This window comes from Scleropages formosus, chromosome 2, assembly GCF_900964775.1.
Source record: "Scleropages formosus chromosome 2, fSclFor1.1, whole genome shotgun sequence".
NCBI lineage: Eukaryota > Metazoa > Chordata > Actinopteri > Osteoglossiformes > Osteoglossidae > Scleropages > Scleropages formosus.
In genome coordinates this window covers 14,333,605-14,355,167 of record NC_041807.1, presented here as the reverse complement: position 1 = coordinate 14,355,167, position 21,563 = coordinate 14,333,605, and the positions used below count along the sequence as shown (strand labels likewise).

The window sequence follows — 21,563 nt, the reverse complement described above, 5'->3', positions numbered from 1 at the left end:
TCCTGCTTGTCACGATGATTGTTGGTATTCATGGACTGCAAGCTCCTAGTGTCTGATCCTGGGTGACAGCTGGCTGACTGCGACACACACAAACACCCACACGCACACCTACCCACACAGACACACTCACTCACAAGCACTCACACATGCGCCTAGTCATGCCTAAGACACACACACCTTTATAGGTCTGCACCCAAACACATGTACATTGATATTCACATAGAAAGATGCGCAAACCAAGACCCAAGGACATTTAAACTTACATGTACAAGCAAAAAAATGCACCAAAGTACAATCAAGACTCAAGAAACCACAGTCAAACATACACACACCTAGTGAGACGCCCTTGGTGAGTTGGGTACATACATATTTGGCTGCGGGCAGTGAGCTTTTAGAATGTTCTCCATCTCCTTAAGAATAGTCCTCATTGTCGCCCCTCTGTTCCTCTGAGGCACTGCTGACCACGTGATAGCCATTACACAATTGTTAACAGCACTTAAATGGTGGAGGAATTTCCCAGATCGGTGTGTCCCGCAGGGTGCAGCCACTGGGTCTCTCACTGCACGTATGTCTGTGTCTCAAAATGGGCTTCTTCTCTTCCATGAAATAAGGAGCAAAAAGGGGGGAAAAAACAGGGCACATGCTTGAACAGAAGCTCTGATTGGTTCATGACACTGCTCACGGTGAATAGCAGGGACATTGTTGGGGTCTATTGCATTTTTCCTTCTCCCCACATCTGTGCGAGCAAGAAAGCACGGGTATCGTTTTTTCCATTTTCACAACAGCGACTCTTCCCATATTTCTTAATTTTCTTAATTGGTTTACTTCATGTGCACTGTAATGAGCTGTATGACGCAGGCTTAACAACGTTAAAGAATTAAATTGGAATGCGAGTCTCACACGGTCTGAGAGATAAGACTCCTTTTCATGTAAACAACTACCACAAACATAGCATTTAGGAGGTTTATTCATCACCATATATGACCATCAACAATCTTTTGTGACTACAGTGAATTCTGCTGTGGACCAGCTGGAAAACAAGAACATGTACCCTTGTAGCCCGACACAGAACCTTTTTCAGACCTCCCCACCCAAACCGACAGCATTCTGCACACCTAACAGGATTAGTAACGCACACATTTACACAAGATGCCACAATTGCAGGCACATCCACTTTGCCTACATGAATATGCATTTAAATTATCCCATTTAAAAAATAGAGCTAAAGGAAAAAACAAAGCAAGGCGGAAAAAAACATCAATTACGCTCTAAAATGGACATCTTTTTAATGATAGGTGGTAAAATCAGGTCTTGTCTGATGCTGCGAGGACTCTGACCTCACGCCGACAGGCAAAGAGCGGACAGGGGAGTTAGAGGAAAGCAGGCGACTCACTGGGACTCGGGAAGCGCCAGGCTGTGAAAGATTCAGGCCCAAAATGACGAGCAGCTGGAGGTGACAGTTGTTTTAACAGCTGAGCTGACAGGATTAATTTAAATGCGCTGAAATCAAAAGTGGAGAACACCTGTTTGGGCTCCTCTGGGGCCCCAGGGCTAAGGTAGGGCCAGCCACAGAACGGCGCTATGCCAGGAGGAGGCGGGTCCAAGCAGCCTCCTGCCAGCAGCACGACCTCTCTGAAGCGACTCTGAATGTGGGTGCGGGCATGTGCATTTGTGGGTGGCTATGAGTGTGTCTTTATTCACATGTGTGCATGTGGTTGTGTGCTAATGCATTTCTGTGTGTATATGTACACAAATATGCTTGTGCTTGCATATTGTACGAGTGTGTGCGCGCGCGCGCATGTGCATGTGCGTGCGCGTGCGCGTGGGCGGAGGTTAGTCCCAGAGCTACCAAGCCTGTCTCACAACATCTGGCTCAAATAAGGAGCTCTTGTTCCCCGGACCTGGAGCCACGACCCAGCGTCTCCACAAAGGGAGGTTGCTGCATTTCAGAGGCACGTTCCTCAACCACAGCCAAACCCACCATGCACAGAGGTAGCACAACAAGCAAGAGCACCTCTCCTTCTTATTAACCAAAATCCTGTTTTTACCTCTCACATAAAATGAACCATTCTTGCACAAAGTCCAGATATAATTCATGCAACACTATAATGAAAAACACCAGAGAAACACTTTAAATATTTCAGTGATTTTATATATTCATTTTTTCAGCACATGAAAAATATACTGCATTTCTCTTTTTAAATATGCAAAATATAAAGTCACAGCAAAAAAGTTAATTCTTCAATTCTTTGATACTCAGAGTGACAAAAGGTTGGAAGAATGGGTCTGATTCAATCAAATAATTTTTGTCTGGTACAAACTGTTCGCATGTCAATTTTCCTTTTTATTCACAAAACGATATGATTCACAATAAAGTAATGAGTGTTTTAAGAAAGGAAATAGCAAAGACTAAGGTCACTATTTAGCTGCGGCCAATGTGTATGGAATTGGTATGGAACACCTTTGCCTTTAACTTATTTTTATAGAAACAGTGAGTTACATTTAAATATCTGACTCATAAGTGTTAACACAATTGCCTTTATATGTTTATATAATTAACTATAAAATACATTTACTAAGTGGCTCAAAATTCACGTATCAAACTTAAGCAATGCTACTTTGCACTTTGCCGACTAAGCTATTTTAAAGACTAGATAATTCTTTATGCACTCACTTAGTGTCCAGGAGGGATAATTCAGTAATAAATTGCTGATGCGAGTCAACAGTCCCCCACCCCCCACAGAGAGGATATCTGTCATGGCGTCATCATCGTGTCCGTTATACTTTGTGAGGCTTCACTGCTCACACCAAGACCTGTTGGTAATGTTATATTAACCCTTCCTTTCCTAGATTCAGTGGTATCATCCTTCTGCTGTTTACATTCATTCATTTAGCTAATTTCCTCCAAAGCAACTTACTCTTATAAGCCACTTGAAATTAACTCATTTACACAGCTGGCCAATTTTACTGGAGCAATTTAGGGTATGTACCTTACTCAAGAGTACTACAACTGGAGGTGGGATTCAAACCTGTGACCCTTGGGTCTAAAGGAAACTAAGCTTTAACCACGACGCTACCAGCTGCTTCATTTCTAATTAAAACGGAACTCTCCCTTGTGTCCTTCTTTGGGAAGTGTTGTCAACCATAGATGCATACAGAGAAATATAAAAAGAAATGCACAAGCAAACACACAGCAATACACAAGTGTGAAAATTATCACACACAATCACAAAACTAAACACAAATATACATAAATAAATGTGTTCACAGAATCAGACACAAATACACACAAACAAACAAGCAAATAAAAAAGATACAAATCCATATTTTCACAAGATCACATGTGCCAGTCTGGAGTTTGTACTGAGGCAGGGGAGTCCAAGACCAGTTCATCCTAACACCAGTGAAAAGGCTGAACTTAGACCCTCTGTTAGAATGAAATACACCAACTAAACACACTTTTATCCACACTGGACATAAATCAGTGCAACTGGGCTTTTCTTCCTGTCTCTTTCTCTCTCGGCCCTTGTCGATGCAAATAGTACAGTGCGGTTCAGTGCTACTCACCTAATTATGAACACAGCACAGAATGCCCCAACAAGAGCACTTAGCTATTGAGGTTTGACAGTTGTCAGTTTGCAGCGTGTGCGTGTATGCAAGAAATTGTCTCCAGTGGCAGGAAAATGTAAGAGTGTTCAAGGCAACAGGTGGAGTTCATGGAGCGAAGTACTTGTCCGTGTGCGTCTGCCTGCCTGCCTGCCTGAGCGAGTGAGTGAGTGAGCGAGCGCCAACATGTGCTATATGCGGGCGTTTCTGGTGATAAGCCGGACATCTGATAAAATCTGTTCACAAGTCTATGAGCCAGTGAAAGCCTTACTTCTACATGTTATAAATACACATCAGTTCTGCTTGTCAAATGGCATCCAAAAGGAAGTTGAGCCCAGAGTGAAAGTGGAGTGAAAATGTACTTTGTCAGTGCTGAACTAATGCTGAAATTAAAAGGCAGAAATACAGTGATGAATTGTATCTTTATATTCACAGCACAAAAGGTTTAAAATGATCGATACATATTCATGAGATAACACATTCCATTACTTAGCATCAACTTCAAAATGCCTGTATACAGACAAAATAACATTTCTGTGTTAATTGATAGGGGTGGATTCTTAAAATTAGCATATGGATTATTCTGCATTTAAAATGTCTAAAACCATTTTTTATATAATCGCAGGGCGAACAGGTCAAATTCTCCAGAAATATGTATTTTTGTTATTGTGTGTGTGTATGTGTCCAGAAAACCAATTCTTTTTCCGGTAAAAAGAAATACTGCATAGATGTCAGTCCATAAAAGGGACAAATAACGCTCAGTTCTAATCGCCATAAATTTAACATTGGTGGCCCTTATTCAACAGGCTCATTTGCATATTCCGAAGTTGAACAGTAAAGTTCTACAGCCTCGTTTTAAATGGATCTTGTTTTTTCAAAAAAAAAAAAAAAACAGAGCAAGACAATGCCTTAACGTGCAAAATGTAGAGCCTGAATCCACTGTAGAAGCACCCGATAGGGTGATTCACCAACCTCCGCCGTACATCCATGGAAAAGTGGTCTAATTCATGGACCTCAGGCTTTTGTCAGACTCTAAATACCTCCCCAGGAGGTCAATAAAAGAGAAAACTTTACACACACGCAGTGCACAATGCCCCAGGGCTGTTTCTCTCATCCATGTGCACACTTAGAGCTGAAGACAACAGGACATTTTTTTTATTAAGCCCTTTATGCGCTCACCACTTTGGCCATCCCTGCTGCGTTGTTTAACTCCTCATATTGCTTGTCAGCGCAGGGAGAGAGACAGATAGAGGAAGAGAGGAGGAAACAAAACGCTTTCATCTCCACTGATTGTTCTTTGCGGGGCCTTGGAAGAATGAAATCTGAAAACCAGATAAAACAATTCAACAAAAGTGACTGGAATATGTCTTTCGAACAATGGCTGACTCACAATGGGCCCAGGGGCTATTCCCATGACTTTAGCGGATTCTCTTTCCACATGGGAAATAAGGACCTCATTTATGTAACGTACCAAACATTCAACTTCTCTCCCTCCTCACGGAATGTAATTGGTGAATGCAGAGTATGACTTCTCGTTCTGTGGCAGCTATGTTAAGGTCAGAAAAGTGCAAAGTGAGATTCCCAAGATAAGACACTAATGCTGGGATGGTGAGATTTTTTTAAAAAATCATTAGTGAGCAGTTCCTTGTGTTTTGTGAGTGATCATACGGTTCTGCCAAGTTCTCTGTCACGTCCCTGTGGCCTAAAGATTGAGAGGACTGACACCTCCCAGTGCTCAAAGATGCACATAGAGCTCTGCCACAATGGGCAGCCCTACGAAATCCTCGATCCCTCAGTCAGATGGTGAGGTCCATCTTCTTGGTGTCTGAGCACATCTCACCCGCTCACTATGAGCTCTAAGACTCGCCGTGTCCCCAACGTGCCGGGAAAGTGCTTCCTTTTAACATTTGCAAACTGCATTTCGTTTTGATCTCTGGGGTCAAACTAACATTTTATTTCTTTTTTCAGTTTTATAGTTACAGACAGAGGGAGATAATTACAAACAATGCTTGCAAAAAAGGCAAAAAACCTGCAGCACTTAATGTTAATTTATACAACAAAACTAATTACCGCCAAATGGTGGAAATCACATATGCAGACTCCTTCTCTCCCACGCTCAGACTGTGAATCAGTCGCTCGGAAGGACCGGCTCACGGTGGTTTCAAATGGTCTGTCTGGGGCGAGGGTGGGGCGAGGGTGGACAGAGCAGACTTCAGGAACTACTGGAACAACAACTGCTCTGCCACACCACATTCCCCCCAGAACAAGGGGTGTGCATGGAGGCCACCCTATGAATCCCACTGTGTCCGTGATCACAGGTAAATCAACTGGCGTAAGATGCGCATCGCAGTGCACAGAGTGTAACTGATGGCAGAGCTTGGCCTAGCTTTTACTCTGCCGTGAGGCACCAGCATTACGGGATCCATTTTTCCTGACCCCCCCGACAACCCCACATTTCCTCATTCCACTGCCCCCCCAGCCCCAAGGCTCCCACACACGTGTGGACAGTTAGAGGGGCCTCTTCTTCCCGCTTCTCCTCCTCCTCTGAGGGGCTGGTTTCTTTGCTGATCAAAAGGTCCCTGTGTGTTATCTGTGAGGCAGTCCATTAGCGGCCCTCTTCAAAGCCACAGAAGCCCCCCTGCTTGTATGACCCCCGCTGCGGGCCTCACATCCTGCTACCACTAACCCCAATGCCTGAATAGCACAGGGCCTGCTGACTTAGCTCAGAGCCCAGTGCCCCATAAGGGTCAGTCCTGGTCTCAGCTCAGGCAAGTTCAGTCTGAAAGTCATTTACTGTGGTACAGGCCATTTACTGTGGTACAGTAAACTCAACAGCATTTCATTATACGTTTTTCTTTAAAGCTGTAGGTCTAAACACCTAGTCATTGAATGGAGCCTGATGCTCTGTGTCAGGGGTGTTCAAGGCACACCCCACAGGCCTTATGCAACCTGCCATTTCACATAATGTAGCCTGCAAACACATTTGCACATTAGAAATACATAACATTTATTGTATTGATGATAAGCACAGTACATATTACTCACTCACTCTGTTAACCACTTGTTCTTGTCAGAGTCTCAGAGGTCTGGAGCCAGGCACTGTGAGGTGGCAGCGCTACCTGCTGCACCACCACTCACACCAAACGTATTAATAATTACAATTATATAATTACATTGTATTAATAGAATATATATTTTATTGAATCATATGATAATACAGTTACAGTTAGACACAACAGCAAACAGTGGACCTGCTGGTAGATTCTGGACACTATGTTCATTTGCAGCTTTTACATCCTTCGCATCCAAGCATTGTAGTTGTGTTTTGTGCAGTTAATTTTTGTGTTATTGTTTTATCACTGTCAACTCTTTAACAGTGAATGAGTTACTCTTTGATTATAATATTATATGTAATTCATTTTTGAAGCACATATTTTGAGTCTGAGTACTGACCATGGTTTCTGAATCAAGAAATAAGGTAAAAGTTTTAATGCAGGGCATATCAAATGAGGCAGACAAAACTGCACTTCTTTACTGAAATGATGAACAAGCCAGTTTGTGTAATATGCAATAAAGTGGTTTCTGTTGTTAAGGAATAAACCCATTAAAAACATTAATACATGAAAGAGGCATCTACATTTGGCAAATTCCAAGGTTAATGAAGAATGAATAAGGTATTTAAACTAAAAAGTAAACTTAAGGTACAGCAATATAGGAATCATTGGTCAAAGGGAACTGCACAGCTGTTGAAATTATCACCACAAAATCAAAACCTTTATTGAATGGCAGATTTGTGAAAGAATGTTTTGAGCAAGTTGCTGAGATAATATGTCCTCAGAAAAAAAAAGTTTATTAAAATAAGCTCATTGCAACAGATGCTTGTGTTGACGAGTAGGCCACTGGCATTGATAACACTTTAAAAACAAAAACTTCAAATATTGAAGATGATGATAGATTGAAGATACTATTATTATTGTTAGTGTTTGTTGATTTTCAGTGTGTGTCCAACTTAAAGGAAAAGTTCAACAATTTCTCTAAAATATAAAAAGTATCCTATATTTATATATCACATAAATGAGATGTTGAGGTTAATATTGTATGTCTTGTTAAAGCACTTATTGTAACTAATACTGCTGCAATAAAAATTTTTCTAAACATTTAGGATTCAGTATATCATTTCCTGCCATTGTTTCACATCTAAGATCCTCAAATTAATTCACATACATGATTGTGACTCTTGGTCTAAAAAAGTTGCCCTGTGTAAAAGCAGAATCTCAGTTCTATATGATGGCTGTCACACTGGAACTGGGACATGCTGCGGGGGACTAAAATCCAATTAACCAATTAAATGTCTCATTGTGAGACTAATGTCTCACCATCAGTTACAGGTACAGAAATAAATTGCACACTATGTTGTTGTCATGGAATAGGAACCAGTAGTGCAGAGTACAAAGTTATTATCTACATGGTTCTGACCAAATAAATCACATCTCGAAGCTGGGCTATGAACCTTACTTTTGTTCTGAGGTGCAGTCCCACAACTACAGAACCAGCTGACGAAGCCACCCAGAGCCTCCTGTCTGGGGTTGATGCTCTCCATGAATCAAGCTCAGCACATCCACCCAAACATCTGTGGCCTACATAGCTCACATCGCCCAGTATGGGTATAATCTACATAGCCTTACGGAACCCGGTTATGGGTTAAGTCCATGAGGCTAAGCCTGTGGCTCACTTGGGTGCCAAGCGTGAGTTAAATCTACACAAAGCCTTACAGATCCGATAGGTGACTAAGCCCATGGAGCATCACGGTGCCAAATGTGAGACAAGGCTTCATGGAGTCAGAGCCAAAGCTCAGGTGGTGGAGAGGACCTGAAAGACACTCCCGCACATTGCTTCTTGCACTGTACGTGCATCTTTCTCATTATCAACAATAACACGTACACACACTCCGAAGTAAGGACCACTTCAGACCCACCCATTTCCACCTGATCTCCAGCTCACCTGGACGCAGCTGTAGCTCTCGCTCACACAAACAAAAACACACAAACGTTGTACAGCACAGAGATGAACAGCAGATTAAGAGAAAAGCAAGGGGTGAAGCACATGAGTGGCAAAATAAAAAAAGCAAATAAGAGGAAAAAAAAAAGGGGTCTATGACTTCTGCAGGAACAACAGGTAGTAGGAGGATAGTGCTGGTGGGAGATGCAAGATGAATGGCCCCCACAGGAAACGTGGGGTAAGCAGTAAGCGTTTGGAAAGAAGTAGCAGATGAACAATTACAGTCAACTGGGGACAGGAGCAGCTGTAATTTATTACTGGATCAGCGCGTGGGTCCTGCCTGGAATCTGGCCGTGCTTCAATAGCCTGCACTGGGTGTACACAAGGGGAACCCCACTTGTTGCAGTGACCCAGTATCTTCATTGGCTTGTTCATCTGCAAACTAAACTGTGGAAGTTTGTTGTAAGCACAGTGACTGCATCTTCACTTGCAAGTCTACTTGAATCCCAGGGTTCAGGAAAGTTGTGCGTACGAGAAGAAACAATAACATAGCTCTGTTTGAAGTGATTAAGGCCTACACTAATTTTTCATCGCAACCTGCCCTTCACCGCTAATAGCCAGTGTGTAGGAAAAATAAAGGGTGGTAAAGGAAGAAAGAAATTTTTTCATGGAACAGGTTCAATACATGCCCTGCAACACAAGCCCTCAATACATGCCCTACTACCCGGGTTCTGCTTTGTTTAAGCTTACATTCAAACCACCAGCAAACAGTGCGCCTGTTTTTGGTGGCCCTGTCTCAGGTATTTTGATAGAAACTGACTGACAGAAAGCCAGTTCCATGGGGCTGGCCTCAGTCTCAGTTTGAGGAATAGCACCCATAGCCTTACTCAGGGATCTTTATGAATGAGAGCTTCTAAAGTTAATCTCATCGATGATAAAACATAAACCTTTCCCCCCATTTGCTTCAGCATGGCAAGCAACTCCTAATGTCAACTTTGCTGACATCAATTTCACAATGTTTGGAGCAGTACTTGCAACAAAACTAATTTTACTTCCCTTCCCACAGTTCAAAAGGCATGCCTTTCAAACAGATTGGTGACTCTAAAATCACCCATAGAGTGTGTAAGAAAGAGAGACAGGGAGAAAGCATGCTTCATTGATGTATGGGTGAGTAACTCATTGAAAGTAGTGTAATTAGCAGTGTAAGTCACCTTGGGTGCATGAGGTATAGGCTGATAACACTACATAGTGTTTACTGGAAATCACTTTGGAGAAAAAGCATCTGCTAAAGAAATAAATGTAAAATTAAGAGAACCGTAAACCATAAAGAGGGAACATTATTCATGCAAACTTATTTACTTTCTTGGAAAAGAAGAACACGGATCCGTAATATCCTTTTCCATTGAGCATATGCAAGAAAACTCTATAGGCGATACCCTCGTGTTTGAATTTCCATTCAAAGCTGCACACGACAATGGATGCAATACGTTCAGGAATGGGCGCTCAGACATTATTGCCAGTGCGAAGTAGTCCCTGGAAATGTTTTGAATATTGATTTGTCTAGGATGGCAAATTGGAATGATCCCAGTGATATGGAAATAAAATACAGGCTCACGCATACGCACAATGGCATGAAAGCAGCGTTAAGACTTGGTAACACCGGAATATGGAAATGACTCCTGGACCACAAGGATCAATATGAGCTTTGTTCAATCCTGCATTCTTTTCCCCTTTGACCCAAGGACTAGGTTTAATGCCACCTCTCCAGGAACAGAAAGTGCTACTTCATTGTGGCCTCATTGAGGCAATTTGTTAGTCAGGACTGATAAGCGGAGGCGGTGATGCGCTGAAATTCATTCAACTCCACAAAACCCAGTTGGCAAGTAGTGTACAGCAGGTCCCAGAGACGAATGAAAGGAGTCATATTTGTGACCAGGTATTCATATGTTGTACCTTATATCAATCAATTTATCCTGAATTGCTGCAGACACGGTGTCCAACTGAACACGAATGCACAAAAATATTAGATGGCATGTGGATCGCTTGTCTCTGCAGCAGCTAAACAGTATACAAGGTGATCTTGACTGATACTGCTACACATTACTGAACCGAAAAGCTAGAATTTACACTTAGACCCGAATGTCTAACTGTTCTCTGCTTCTCAGCCAATACCAATGTATTAAAAAATGAACAGACATTAACAGGAACCTAGGTTCACAAAGGGGACATGAGCGTGGGCCTTGGAATAAAAATGCTGGCATATACAGGAAATGACTAAACTCTCAAAGTGCATAATGGTTGAGCCAGCGCAATCCCTATCAAAGCATTACTTGCAAACTGCAAGGGTGACATACAGGCAAAGAACCAAAGCTAAGAAACACTGAAATGAGTGGAGACATTGGTAACAGAGTAAGATGGAACGACCTGACTTAATGATTGCACATGAGAGCCTACACTGAGAGACTCACCTTCTGGCTCATTCTTGATCAGTTCCTCCATCTTTCGCTGCTTCAGTGTGTCCACCACATCAGCCAAGCTGCCCTTGCGGCGCTCAGGAGTGCCAGCTGCTGCCACTGCCGCTGCAGCCGCTGTTCCTGGCTCACTCCCTGGGCGTCCGCCGTCCTCCATCTTGGCAGGTGAGGTAGAAGAGGTGTGCTGGGCGTAGGGGCTCAGTGGGGCACCCTTAGCACCATCATGCTCCTTGCAGGACAGAACAGTGGAAGAGAGAGGAGAGAGACTATTAAAGGAGACTGCCCACCTTCCCGTTTCCCCATGTACAGCCCATTTCTTCGGAGTCCAACGGAGCAAAGTTGCCACGGGACGTCGAGTTGCTTTGCAGTCTTCTGAAACATGCAATTTAGGCAATTTGGATCCCGCACAGAGGAAAACATTAAAGCTGTGAGGATTTCAGACATTTTTCACACAGAGGTAACTCTTTTTCCAAAGCCTAAGTTTTCCTTTGAAAGACATCCCAACACTCAAGCCACTCCAAGTTTCCCATCTGAGGAACAACCCCCTTACTGAGATCTATTTATAAGAATAACCTTAAAAATGGAGTGTTGCATATAAGTAGATCCTATTTTAATATGTAACTGTGTCTGATGAAACAACCTTCAGCACAACACTCTTACCTAGAACAATAGGCTGTCATAATTCACAGCTATCCTACATAGTAATGTCTAACATTACAAAAGTATGGTCACCTTTTTGTCAAATCACAATGTCCCCAGAACAAAGACCTTGAATGTGGCCAGCCCTGAAGAAACTTGGGTCGTTATGCACACACAAATCCAGTGTTGCACAAGTCCACTGCTGGCTTCCCTCCACTGCGCAGGATATCTATTGTGAGTTTAATTACAAAACAAGTCAGGTATTTGTAGATGAGGTCAATAGTCCATCTTAGTTAATCAGGGTTAATCTTTGGCTCCTGAGGTCCTGTAATCTTCTACACCTGTATGAGGGGACAGGGAGAGTGACCACAGGAATCCCAGGAGTAATCCCAGGGTGTTGGATGCTGGGATAATCCCATGCAGTCCCAGGAGGAGCTGTTTTCACACCCCCCTGTCAGCCTGGTCTATAACAACCCTGTCCACAAACCTACTATGGAAGTGACTGCCTAAATCCAGTAATCTCTATCTATGCACACAGAGACAGACAGACAGACACACACACACACACACACACACACAACCACCATGCAGCTGGATTCAGCTTTGCATACAGTGTCTCCAAACAGACTATGCTATCATATAACCTGCCCGTTCCTTTCCTGCTGAGGTGATCTTGTGTTAATCATCAACAGAAACCCCTGTTAGAGATAGACCATGTTTTCAGCACTCCACAGCTTCCAGTACTGTATGGCTGGGTCATCTGAACAGCAAGGTGTACCAACAGATGACTCTGGAACGATCGATAACACATTTAGAAAAATCTGAGTAAATCTGTGTGTGTGCATTTCACGTCAACAAGACTTTATAATGTGAGCAAGACACAAACTTCACTTTGGACCAAAAGTGCAGCTCGGCATTGCGTTGTTTCGCCGGCCTGATGCCAAGGCCCGGCATGCGGCTCTCTCACCCGACAGGAGAAGTGTTGCTTCTCTCAGTCACCCTGCCTACAAATCACACACTTCCTGTTTAATACGCTGACACCTTTGCTAATAGATTCATAGACACCTTTTTAAGAGTTGACATGTGGACAGCCAAAAATCAGCTCACTTCTGTCCCAGGGCCATGCAGGATGTCAGAACATTATTCACTGTAGCTGAAAACACAAAAGCATCAGTGGAAAGGGTAATTTGTTATACTTATTATTTCTACAGTAGAACAGTGTGTTGTAATTTACAAAAAAGGAAACATGTTTACATGTTCCAGCAAAAACAGAGTAACACGAATTCCTGGTGAAGTGCTTTGTCTTACACCTCCTGTTGAAAAATATTAAAACTTACTTCTGAGGCTCTTTAGAGAAATGAATTCCATGCAAGAATGCTGCCTTTTAAATAATGCTTTAACATAATATTCAAAACCACTCCTAGTGTTATTGTTTGCTACCCTTCAAAGACTAATGTGTGTTTCTGTGTCAACTACAGTTAGGCCGCTGGTGGTGGTCTAACCAGAGGATCTCCAGGAGATGCCATTTCTGTCGGCCCGAAGGGAGCCAGATAAACGCGCATTGCAGAACGTCAAAGTGACAACTGGCAATTTAAAAAAAAAAAAAAAAAAAGAGAGGGGGAGATAGCGAGGAAGAGAAGAACAGAGTGGTGAAGCCAGCCAGGCTCCGACTCTCCCTACATCAGTCCAACACGCATTTTAAACACCAAGTCACACCTGTCAAATCCAATTTCTTTAATCCGCAGCCTACTTAAAAAAGAAGCACTCTTTATTTCTAGAAAACGTCCTGAAAACAAAAAACAAAAGAAAAATGAAAACAGGAAAAGGAAAAAAAATCCCTTCTCCCCTGTGTCATGGTGTGCAGCAGTGTCATCAGCAAGGGTTGTGGACAAATGCCCTTCTACAGCAGAGAAGATCTGAAAGCTGTGATGGGCCCTATAACGATGGGCATGTCATTTTCAGGAATTAAAATGTGGTGATTCCAATTCCCTGAGCTGGCTTTCATGTTTAAACTCTTTTACATCTAGCAGACAGAGGACTAAATTAAATTGGGCTTGTCACAGAAAAAGAGTGAAGCAGAAAAAAAAATGTGGAGTTTAATCACCAAAATGAATAGATGTTGGGGAAAAACCACCAATCTAAGAAAGATTAGTGTTCATCAGTAGTGTATAAACAACAGACTGTTGAATCACTAGTTCTGAAACTCAAATAGGGAAGCTGCCAGATAGCTTTTATGTTGCAAGTGCAGGTTGAGGTGAAATTTAACACTTACACCCTGTACCAGTCACACTGGGGCCAAGCGACTTGACTGTCACCTTTCTTGTCAAGTGTTTCCCTATGAGAGTGTCTGTGTGTGTTTGCATGTATGCCTGCACACACACACATATGTATGCATACGTGTGTGCGAGCGCACGCGTGAGTGAATGCATGTATTTATATGCAGTTGATCTGAAATCCGTCTGGTGTGGGCGGTTCTGCTTTAGTTTGCAGATGTCAGTTCTATTCCAAATGACTGTAACAAAGTAAAAAACTGTGCTGCTCTCCCCTCTATCTCACGTTATCCCTTTAGTGCTTCAGCATGGGAACAGAATTAAACAACTTTTGTCTTTTTAAGCTCATCTGTGACAGGAGCATATTTAAACACACTTAACACTTGCCAATAAATCTAAATGCAATTTTTTTTCCCTCAGCCAAAACAGATGCCGTTGCTCATGTTCTCTCTCCCTTTTGTTCCTTCATCTCCCAGCAAAGCACAGTATAAAAAAAAAGATACCATGTAAGGGCCTGTCTCTTGCAGCGGGGGGGGGGATTAAAAAACCCAGATATCATGTGGGGACTCCCTAGAAACTATGTAAATAAATTAAGACTGGGGAATTTGTTGAACTGAAATTAAATGGAAAACAAAAAATTTGTGAGCAGCACTCCGATATGACAATGTCTCTTCTCATTTTAAAACAGTTGTCTGGAAGCACATTTTGGCCCTCACCCTATGTCTGCTGCTTAGAACGAGGCATCTGACCTCAATTATCAGTCAACAATATATAGCAGGCATGTCTGAGAGCACGTGAAAAGCGCGCACACACGCACACACACACGCGCAGGCCTGCGGAGCTGAGGAATAAGCAGAATACCGGGATGTCATCTCTGGCCCCCTGTGGTGACACCTACTCTGTGCACTTGAGCCAGCTGTGACAACCCCCGCCGCACGCTCTCAATCTCCTCACCGAGCGGCGGCTAAAGGGCACGATTGTCGGCTTTGATTCTGAGCCGCGCGCGAGGCCATGAGGCGCCGGCGCGCGCAGCACGAGCACGAGCACAAGCACGAGCACGAGCGTCCCGATCCGCCGGTCACACTCGGAGGGACGGAAAGAGGCAAACACAACCTTTACCAGAACGCTTCCACGGATGACGGCCTCTGTCCCGAGCGCACAAGCGCGATTCAGCGTGAAAACGCATGGCTGGGGACGGTTCACACGGACGGCCTCGGGGAACACAGTCATTGCTTCCAACACAGCGAGGAAACATTGCGCTTTTTGTTGCTAATATTTACGGTCCCCTAGTTTTGACACTTTTGAATTAAAAGCCATTCGTATTATTTTTACGGTATTGATGATTTAAACATCATGTCGAGTATTCTTTAACACTTCACTGTATGTAAAACCAACAAACATGCTCTTCCAGTTTACAAGCAAGTGCGTTATATAATATATACTGTATAATAAGGTGTATTTTACGCGAAAGGGAGTTTTTCCAAAAAAACAAAGAAACCCTTATACACAGAACACGATTACTGCACAGTACAAGTATTGGCAGGAAAATCGTTAAAGTGACATAAAAATAGTTTCATTATTGTTTCCATTTCTACTTTTTTTTATTAGTTTTGTGAACAGTACTGGGTGGGTCAGCGCAACATGTCTGCAGTCAGGCAGAGCACAAAGAAATTCCAAAATAAGTCCATATGTATAAAGCAAGTTTCTGCTGTTTCATTGTGTTATTAGGTATATACATTCGAATTATACCTCCAGTGAAACTTTGTGAAATTTCAAGCCATACAAATATTAAGGAAAACCAATTTTTAAAAGTATGAATCACCAGAATTTCAGTGTTCCCGTTTAAAGCTTATTGAATCAAAGTTATTCTGGTCTTAATTTAAAGGCAACAATTAACTATTGTTAAAAATGCATTCATAAAATATTTACTAGGGGCACTGTAATATTACAGGTTGCTTTGCATTATTAGTATTTTCGTTTCTTTTAAAGGATAATCCAATTTAGTTTTCTTGCAGAACTAGAAAATGCTCAAAAGTTCACTCTCAGTTAAGTAAAACGAAATTGAACCTGAAATGGGTGGATGATGAGGAAATTTCTCTCAGTTTAGTCCTCTCTGGCGAGCACCCGCTCATTAATTAGACAAAAAGGAATTAATTATCACCTGGATATTATCACCTGCGTGTAAAACCCTTCCCTCCCTTAATTTGTAAAAAGCTTCGGTTTCCACTGTAATCTCCAGGGGCCGAAAGGAAAGAAGGGGGAGCGAAAGCAACCCTTTTTAGAGAGCGCGTGCGCGCACGCACACACACACGTACATAATACATATAATATATCACACACAACATCTGAGACGCACACACACACAGACAGAGCCGCGCGATCCAAAGTTAGCACGCGCGCACTCACTCAACGCAAAGAAAAAGAAGAAGGAAAAGAAGAAGAGGAGGAGCGGAGCGGCGCTCCAGATGAAGAGGTCAGCGCTGCCGAAGAGCGCGCCGCCGTGTTAATTCAGTATGACAAGATAAAGCCGTAATCTCCCCTCGCTCGCGCCCGTAGAGCGGCGAGTCGATTTACACCGTGTATCACTTCATACAATTGCCGTGACAAAGCCCCTCGGAGTTCTCGCGTGTAAATCTCCCTCTCACTCAACTCGGCTGCCAGTCAGCGCGCGGCGGATTGCTGCTAAAGCCCCGGCAAACTTCACATCTTACACATGCCAAGCGGCTCCAAAATCCGCCCCTCCGCGAGATGGGCACGGCGCGGTAATCCACGTCAACGCGCGCGCCTCTCCTTCTCCATTTTAGGTGTCAGTCAAAGGATTAAAGTCACGTTTCGTGTTTAGAGATTTGAGAGGTTTGCAAAAAACATTTCTTGCTCGAGTCTGACCACCTATTTTATCATAACTCCAATAATAATAACAACAACAACAACAACAACAACAATAATAATGCTCCGATTGCTTTTTGTAACATTACAGTAAGTAATGTTGCTTTGACTTATCCAGAGACTAGGCTCCCTAATTAACAACTTGCTGACACTTTGTTATCTGTGAAGTATGTCCCCTTGACAACCATACACCTATAAACACTACCTCTCATGTATATGCCACAGAGTAATTTCATTCATTAATTCATTCATTCATTCATTCTTCAGTTGTTTCCTGTGACTTACTTTCTGCAGCATAGAGTTTCTGAAAGGTGACGGCCCCAGGGAGCTCATATCGGCCAACTTGCCTGCTGTTAAACTTTGGCTTGTGGACTTGTTGTTGTGCTGCTGTTTTCAGCTGACATTACTTGCCCTTATCTTTTGCTTTGTTTGAATTGGAAGCCTGTTTATGCTTATGTGCATGCCCTGAACATATCAGTTACATAAATGTATAAAAAAAGAACAGAATACTTGTTGCCCAGCTGCAGTGCAGATTGTTCTGTAATTTCAGGGAAAACTATGTGACAATGACCAGGGTCAAAAATGCACACAGCAGGACCATTGTTCAATTTTGCGGTCAGCAGCTAGTGAAGAGATACAGCTCAGTGATGAGGACAGGGTGTAACTGACAGCACACATTGTTACATACGCATGCAAATATGGGAGCTGACAAGACTGAATACAGAACCCACAATCAGAAACACATGTTGCTGTACACACACACTCTCTCTCAAGTCAAAACAATAACTTCCCAATTTACTGAGGACAAACTTACAACTCGCTACTGTATTACAGACAAAATCTAAAGGCCTGAATGAGCTCCAGCAAAATTATGTCTTTATTGTAATAGCCCTGTTTTTACTGTTTTATCTGCTCTGGCAATACCATCTTAATGCCATGCCATTAAAGCACCTTGAAAATTGGACAGAGAGAAAAGAACAGGGAAGAGCATGTGTGAGACAGACAGAAAGGTGGGAGACACTGTTTTATAACAAGAGACAGTTCCAAGACTTCAGAGTGCAGTCATTTCCTTGTAATACCTATAATCATCATGTTAATTACAAAATTAACTTACGATTAAGTTCTCTCAGGGACCAAAGCATTGTTGCGCGGCTGCATGCTTGTCCAAAGTCTGCAGTCCGCAGACGTGTTTATCTGGGAGATAGCAAAGCTTGGGAGGGGTCAGACCTGGCTATTCAGGTGTGTGTGCACACGAGGGGGTTACTGAGTGCGTGCACACGTGCACTGACTGCATGCAAACATGCAGATCACTTGAAAAAGTACAGCACACACAGCACTAACAACCAGCTGCATGCACGGTCCATTCACAAACCATCACACACAGAATGAAAAGTCCCTGTTAGCCTATACGCCTGGAACTGGGCTCCAGTCGGCTTGAGTCCTACGGGGACACCAAAGAAGCAGTACCCCAAACATCCACTCGACTGTTTCTCATTTGCTTCTGCCAATGCGTCACCCGTCACACAGGCATGTGAAAGCAGGAGTATGAGATAGTGGGAGGAGTGTACAGGGCTGAGAGGAGGGTGTAAGGTGGGAGATGCTTTCCTACCGTGGAGTTGTGCAGGCTTGCGGGGCTGTCCAAAGACCGAGGAGACACTTTGCTACTGTAGGAGTTTAGGGGCAAGTGAATGACGGGCTGTCCGTCACTCTCCTCATCTTCCAATCTCTGTCTGCTGGTCGCCATGACTACCTCTCCATCTGTTCCCCCATATGGAGAGGCTGGTCGCTTGGAAGACATCCTGGAAAAGAGAGAGAGAGAGAGAGTGACTGAGATGTCCTGCAACCGCATGTAAAGAAGTAAAGTGTGCAGGAGATGTGGATGTGTTGTGTGATGACTCGCTCTACTGCTTCTTAAACTCCCCCTGCTTTTTCGCCACTTTAAATCTGATAAAAACTTCATATTACCCACAGTTGCCCCTTAACATCATCTTCTGCGAGACTAACCGTTGCAAGCAGTTTTAAAACAACTGACAATGTTCACATTACGACCACTACACTAATAATGACAATAAAGATAGCTTTAATAATGACAACTTTGTTCTATCTGGACATATGTCCTTTCCATCTGCGTGAAAATTTCTACTTTGCTGAGCAAAGGACAAGTTTTATTGATTATGAAGTTCATATTGAAAATGCACCCCAATTGCAAACCAATCCAGAATCTCACACTGGTTCAGCAAATCACAAGGGACAAATGAAAGCAAAGGCTACTCAAGTGTCAGGTTGAGAATATTGATATCTTCACAGAAAATGTTGTTTTTTCTATTCATAAGGTTAACACTGTATTTTCACAATTTTCCCACATGAATATCAGAATAAATATGCTACAACAAAAAATAAGAATTTAATCTTGTACCCTGCCTTTCCTGAGTGCTTTTCTAAGCACTTCTCAGCCTTGAAGCTATTGCACTATCACCCTGGGTAATATGTAGCCGCATCTCAGAAATGAAAGTGAGCGCACGGCAGGCAGGAGGGGGTTTGACACTCCACAAAGAGAGACCACCCGACTTCTAATGAACACGCTTCCCATGCTGTTTACAAGACTGTCACATGAAAGCTGCAAGAAGCACCTCTAATTAGGAGTAAGAGATAAAATACTCCTGCCTCATTGCCGGGCCTCCCTCACAGTGCAGGTATTTTAACAGCGAGACACTGATATGTACACACACACACACACCAAGTTCCTTCGAAGCACAGCTAACCAGCTGATCTCTGAGCCCGGCTCAGAGAGTTTAATTGACCTGATTTCCAGATTAGCGGCCCCTGTGAGCACCACGCTCTCGGCTCATCCACATTTATTCTTCCGTAAGACGCGTAGATCTGCACCATGCTACAGTGACCCGTTAAAATATCGCTCTCCAGATCCATCAGATTTGCTCCTGTTTCATGACCCGCTTCATTCCTGTGCATTACTTTACTTTCCCTGCTGCAGTCCATCACTTGTTTGCTTTATAGCACCAGTAATATCAAAATATACAATATTTAATTCTGAATGAGTTCTTACCTCTAGAAACCATCCAAGGGTATACCAGAGACAAATTACACAAAAATGTATTTGGCAAGATGATGATGATGATAATAATAACAACAACAATGAAAAAATCAGGGCACATCCCAAATTTAAAAAGAGTTACATTAGAAATCATATTTAAAGATTTTAAATAACAGATTATTATTATTTTGTAGCTTTGCGTATGCAGACTTGTAATGCTGAGACCCGGGTGGTGAAATAAGTTATTAATAAGACTGTGTTTATTATGACGATTATAGTGACTGTGATTACTCTGATTGGAGCTTTTCTTGCGGCAGTAGCCGGTCCAGCTGTGTAAACGGCAGCCTGGCCAAGGAGACCAGCACAGGGCCAGCAGACATCACATACAGCAGGACCGACCTCACCAGGCCATGTTTACTTTACCTCCTTTCATTCTCGCACAGTGAAACCTTTTGTTTCCACTTCATGCCCCCCATCCCCCAAAGCCTCCCACCACTCCTCCCGTCCCAGACCACACCTCTCCACCCAGTACTCCCACATCCTACACATACTCCAACGGAAATGCTTAATGGACAGGACTGCCCAATTTACCGGTCCAGTCCACCACCAAAGACATCATGGCACAAATGACACCAAGACACGTGTACTGATATGTCAAGACTCGACATTTATCACACTGTAGAGGGAGTTCATATTTATCATAACAAAGTGTAAGGTGAGAGAAAACATGACTCTTTGGTGAAACTGGGCAGAAACATAAGTGAATAATTATTTTAAAATTATAATGTTAATAAAAAAGAACATCAGGAAACTGCTGTGTGCTAGAACAAGGTAAGAATACCATGAGTTAATTTTACAAGAAATATAAATGACTCAACGCTGTACGAAGGTTTTGTTTGGCGCCACAGGTAACGGGAATGAATACTGACTGAGGAGCGATTTTTGTATTACAACAAGATGGAGAATATTCTTTATATTCCATGTCTGCAGCTGTTGTCTCAAATGAACACTCTCTACTCCTCCAAATGAACATCAGAGCGGTCAGTCATTCGACTTGTTTATGAATTTTGCTGTCAGAAAATCGGACAGTTCATATTCTGCAGTTCTGCGGGTCTTGTCCCTAAGTGGGCAGCTGGCAACACAAACAGTTAAAGACTCCTGTTCCTTTGCTAAAGTGAAGCCTAGCCACAGAGGTCATTTACATTTAACTGTTTCTATGGCCGCATGTTTTGCTGCTGTGCACTATTATTGTTTCCACATTGCCAGACATCCCTGCAGTTAGATATTACCCATTACTGATTTACCACAAGTAAACACTTTGCCATTGTCTGCAAAACACGTGACTGCCAGCTCTGATTATTGGGAACCCAAAAGGAGCTTCTCTGGGTCTGCATCAGCTCTGCCCACAGAGCAGGCATCACTCCCTAGGTCCCGGGCCCCTGGGCCCGCACAGCCAGGCCCACAGAAACCATTCACAGCTCCTCTTGAGCAATAAAATGTCTATTTTCCTCCAAGCCTTTGAAGTCTAATTACTATACAATTCAACTCCCCGGGTGAGCAGGTTATAGCAGCTATTTTATTTAAAGTTGGCAGACCTGTCTTGGTGGAGAGCCCACATAAAACATTTAAAGCATGTAGTGA

General features: G+C 42.9%; 1 protein-coding gene across 8 annotated transcripts in view; it reads right to left on the bottom strand.

The window, feature by feature from the left end:
* sox5 (SRY-box transcription factor 5) overlaps positions 1 to 21,563 on the bottom strand; it is a 158,347-nt gene that overhangs the window by 49,858 nt on the left and 86,926 nt on the right. For all 8 annotated transcript variants that reach the window (XM_018747382.2, XM_018747383.2, XM_018747384.2 and 5 more), the window contains 2 exons: positions 18,480 to 18,669; positions 11,073 to 11,304 (listed from right to left, as the gene is read on the bottom strand). In XM_018747382.2, the coding sequence (XP_018602898.1) occupies positions 11,073 to 11,304; positions 18,480 to 18,669 (422 nt within the window). The remainder of the gene's footprint in view (positions 1 to 11,072; positions 11,305 to 18,479; positions 18,670 to 21,563) is intronic.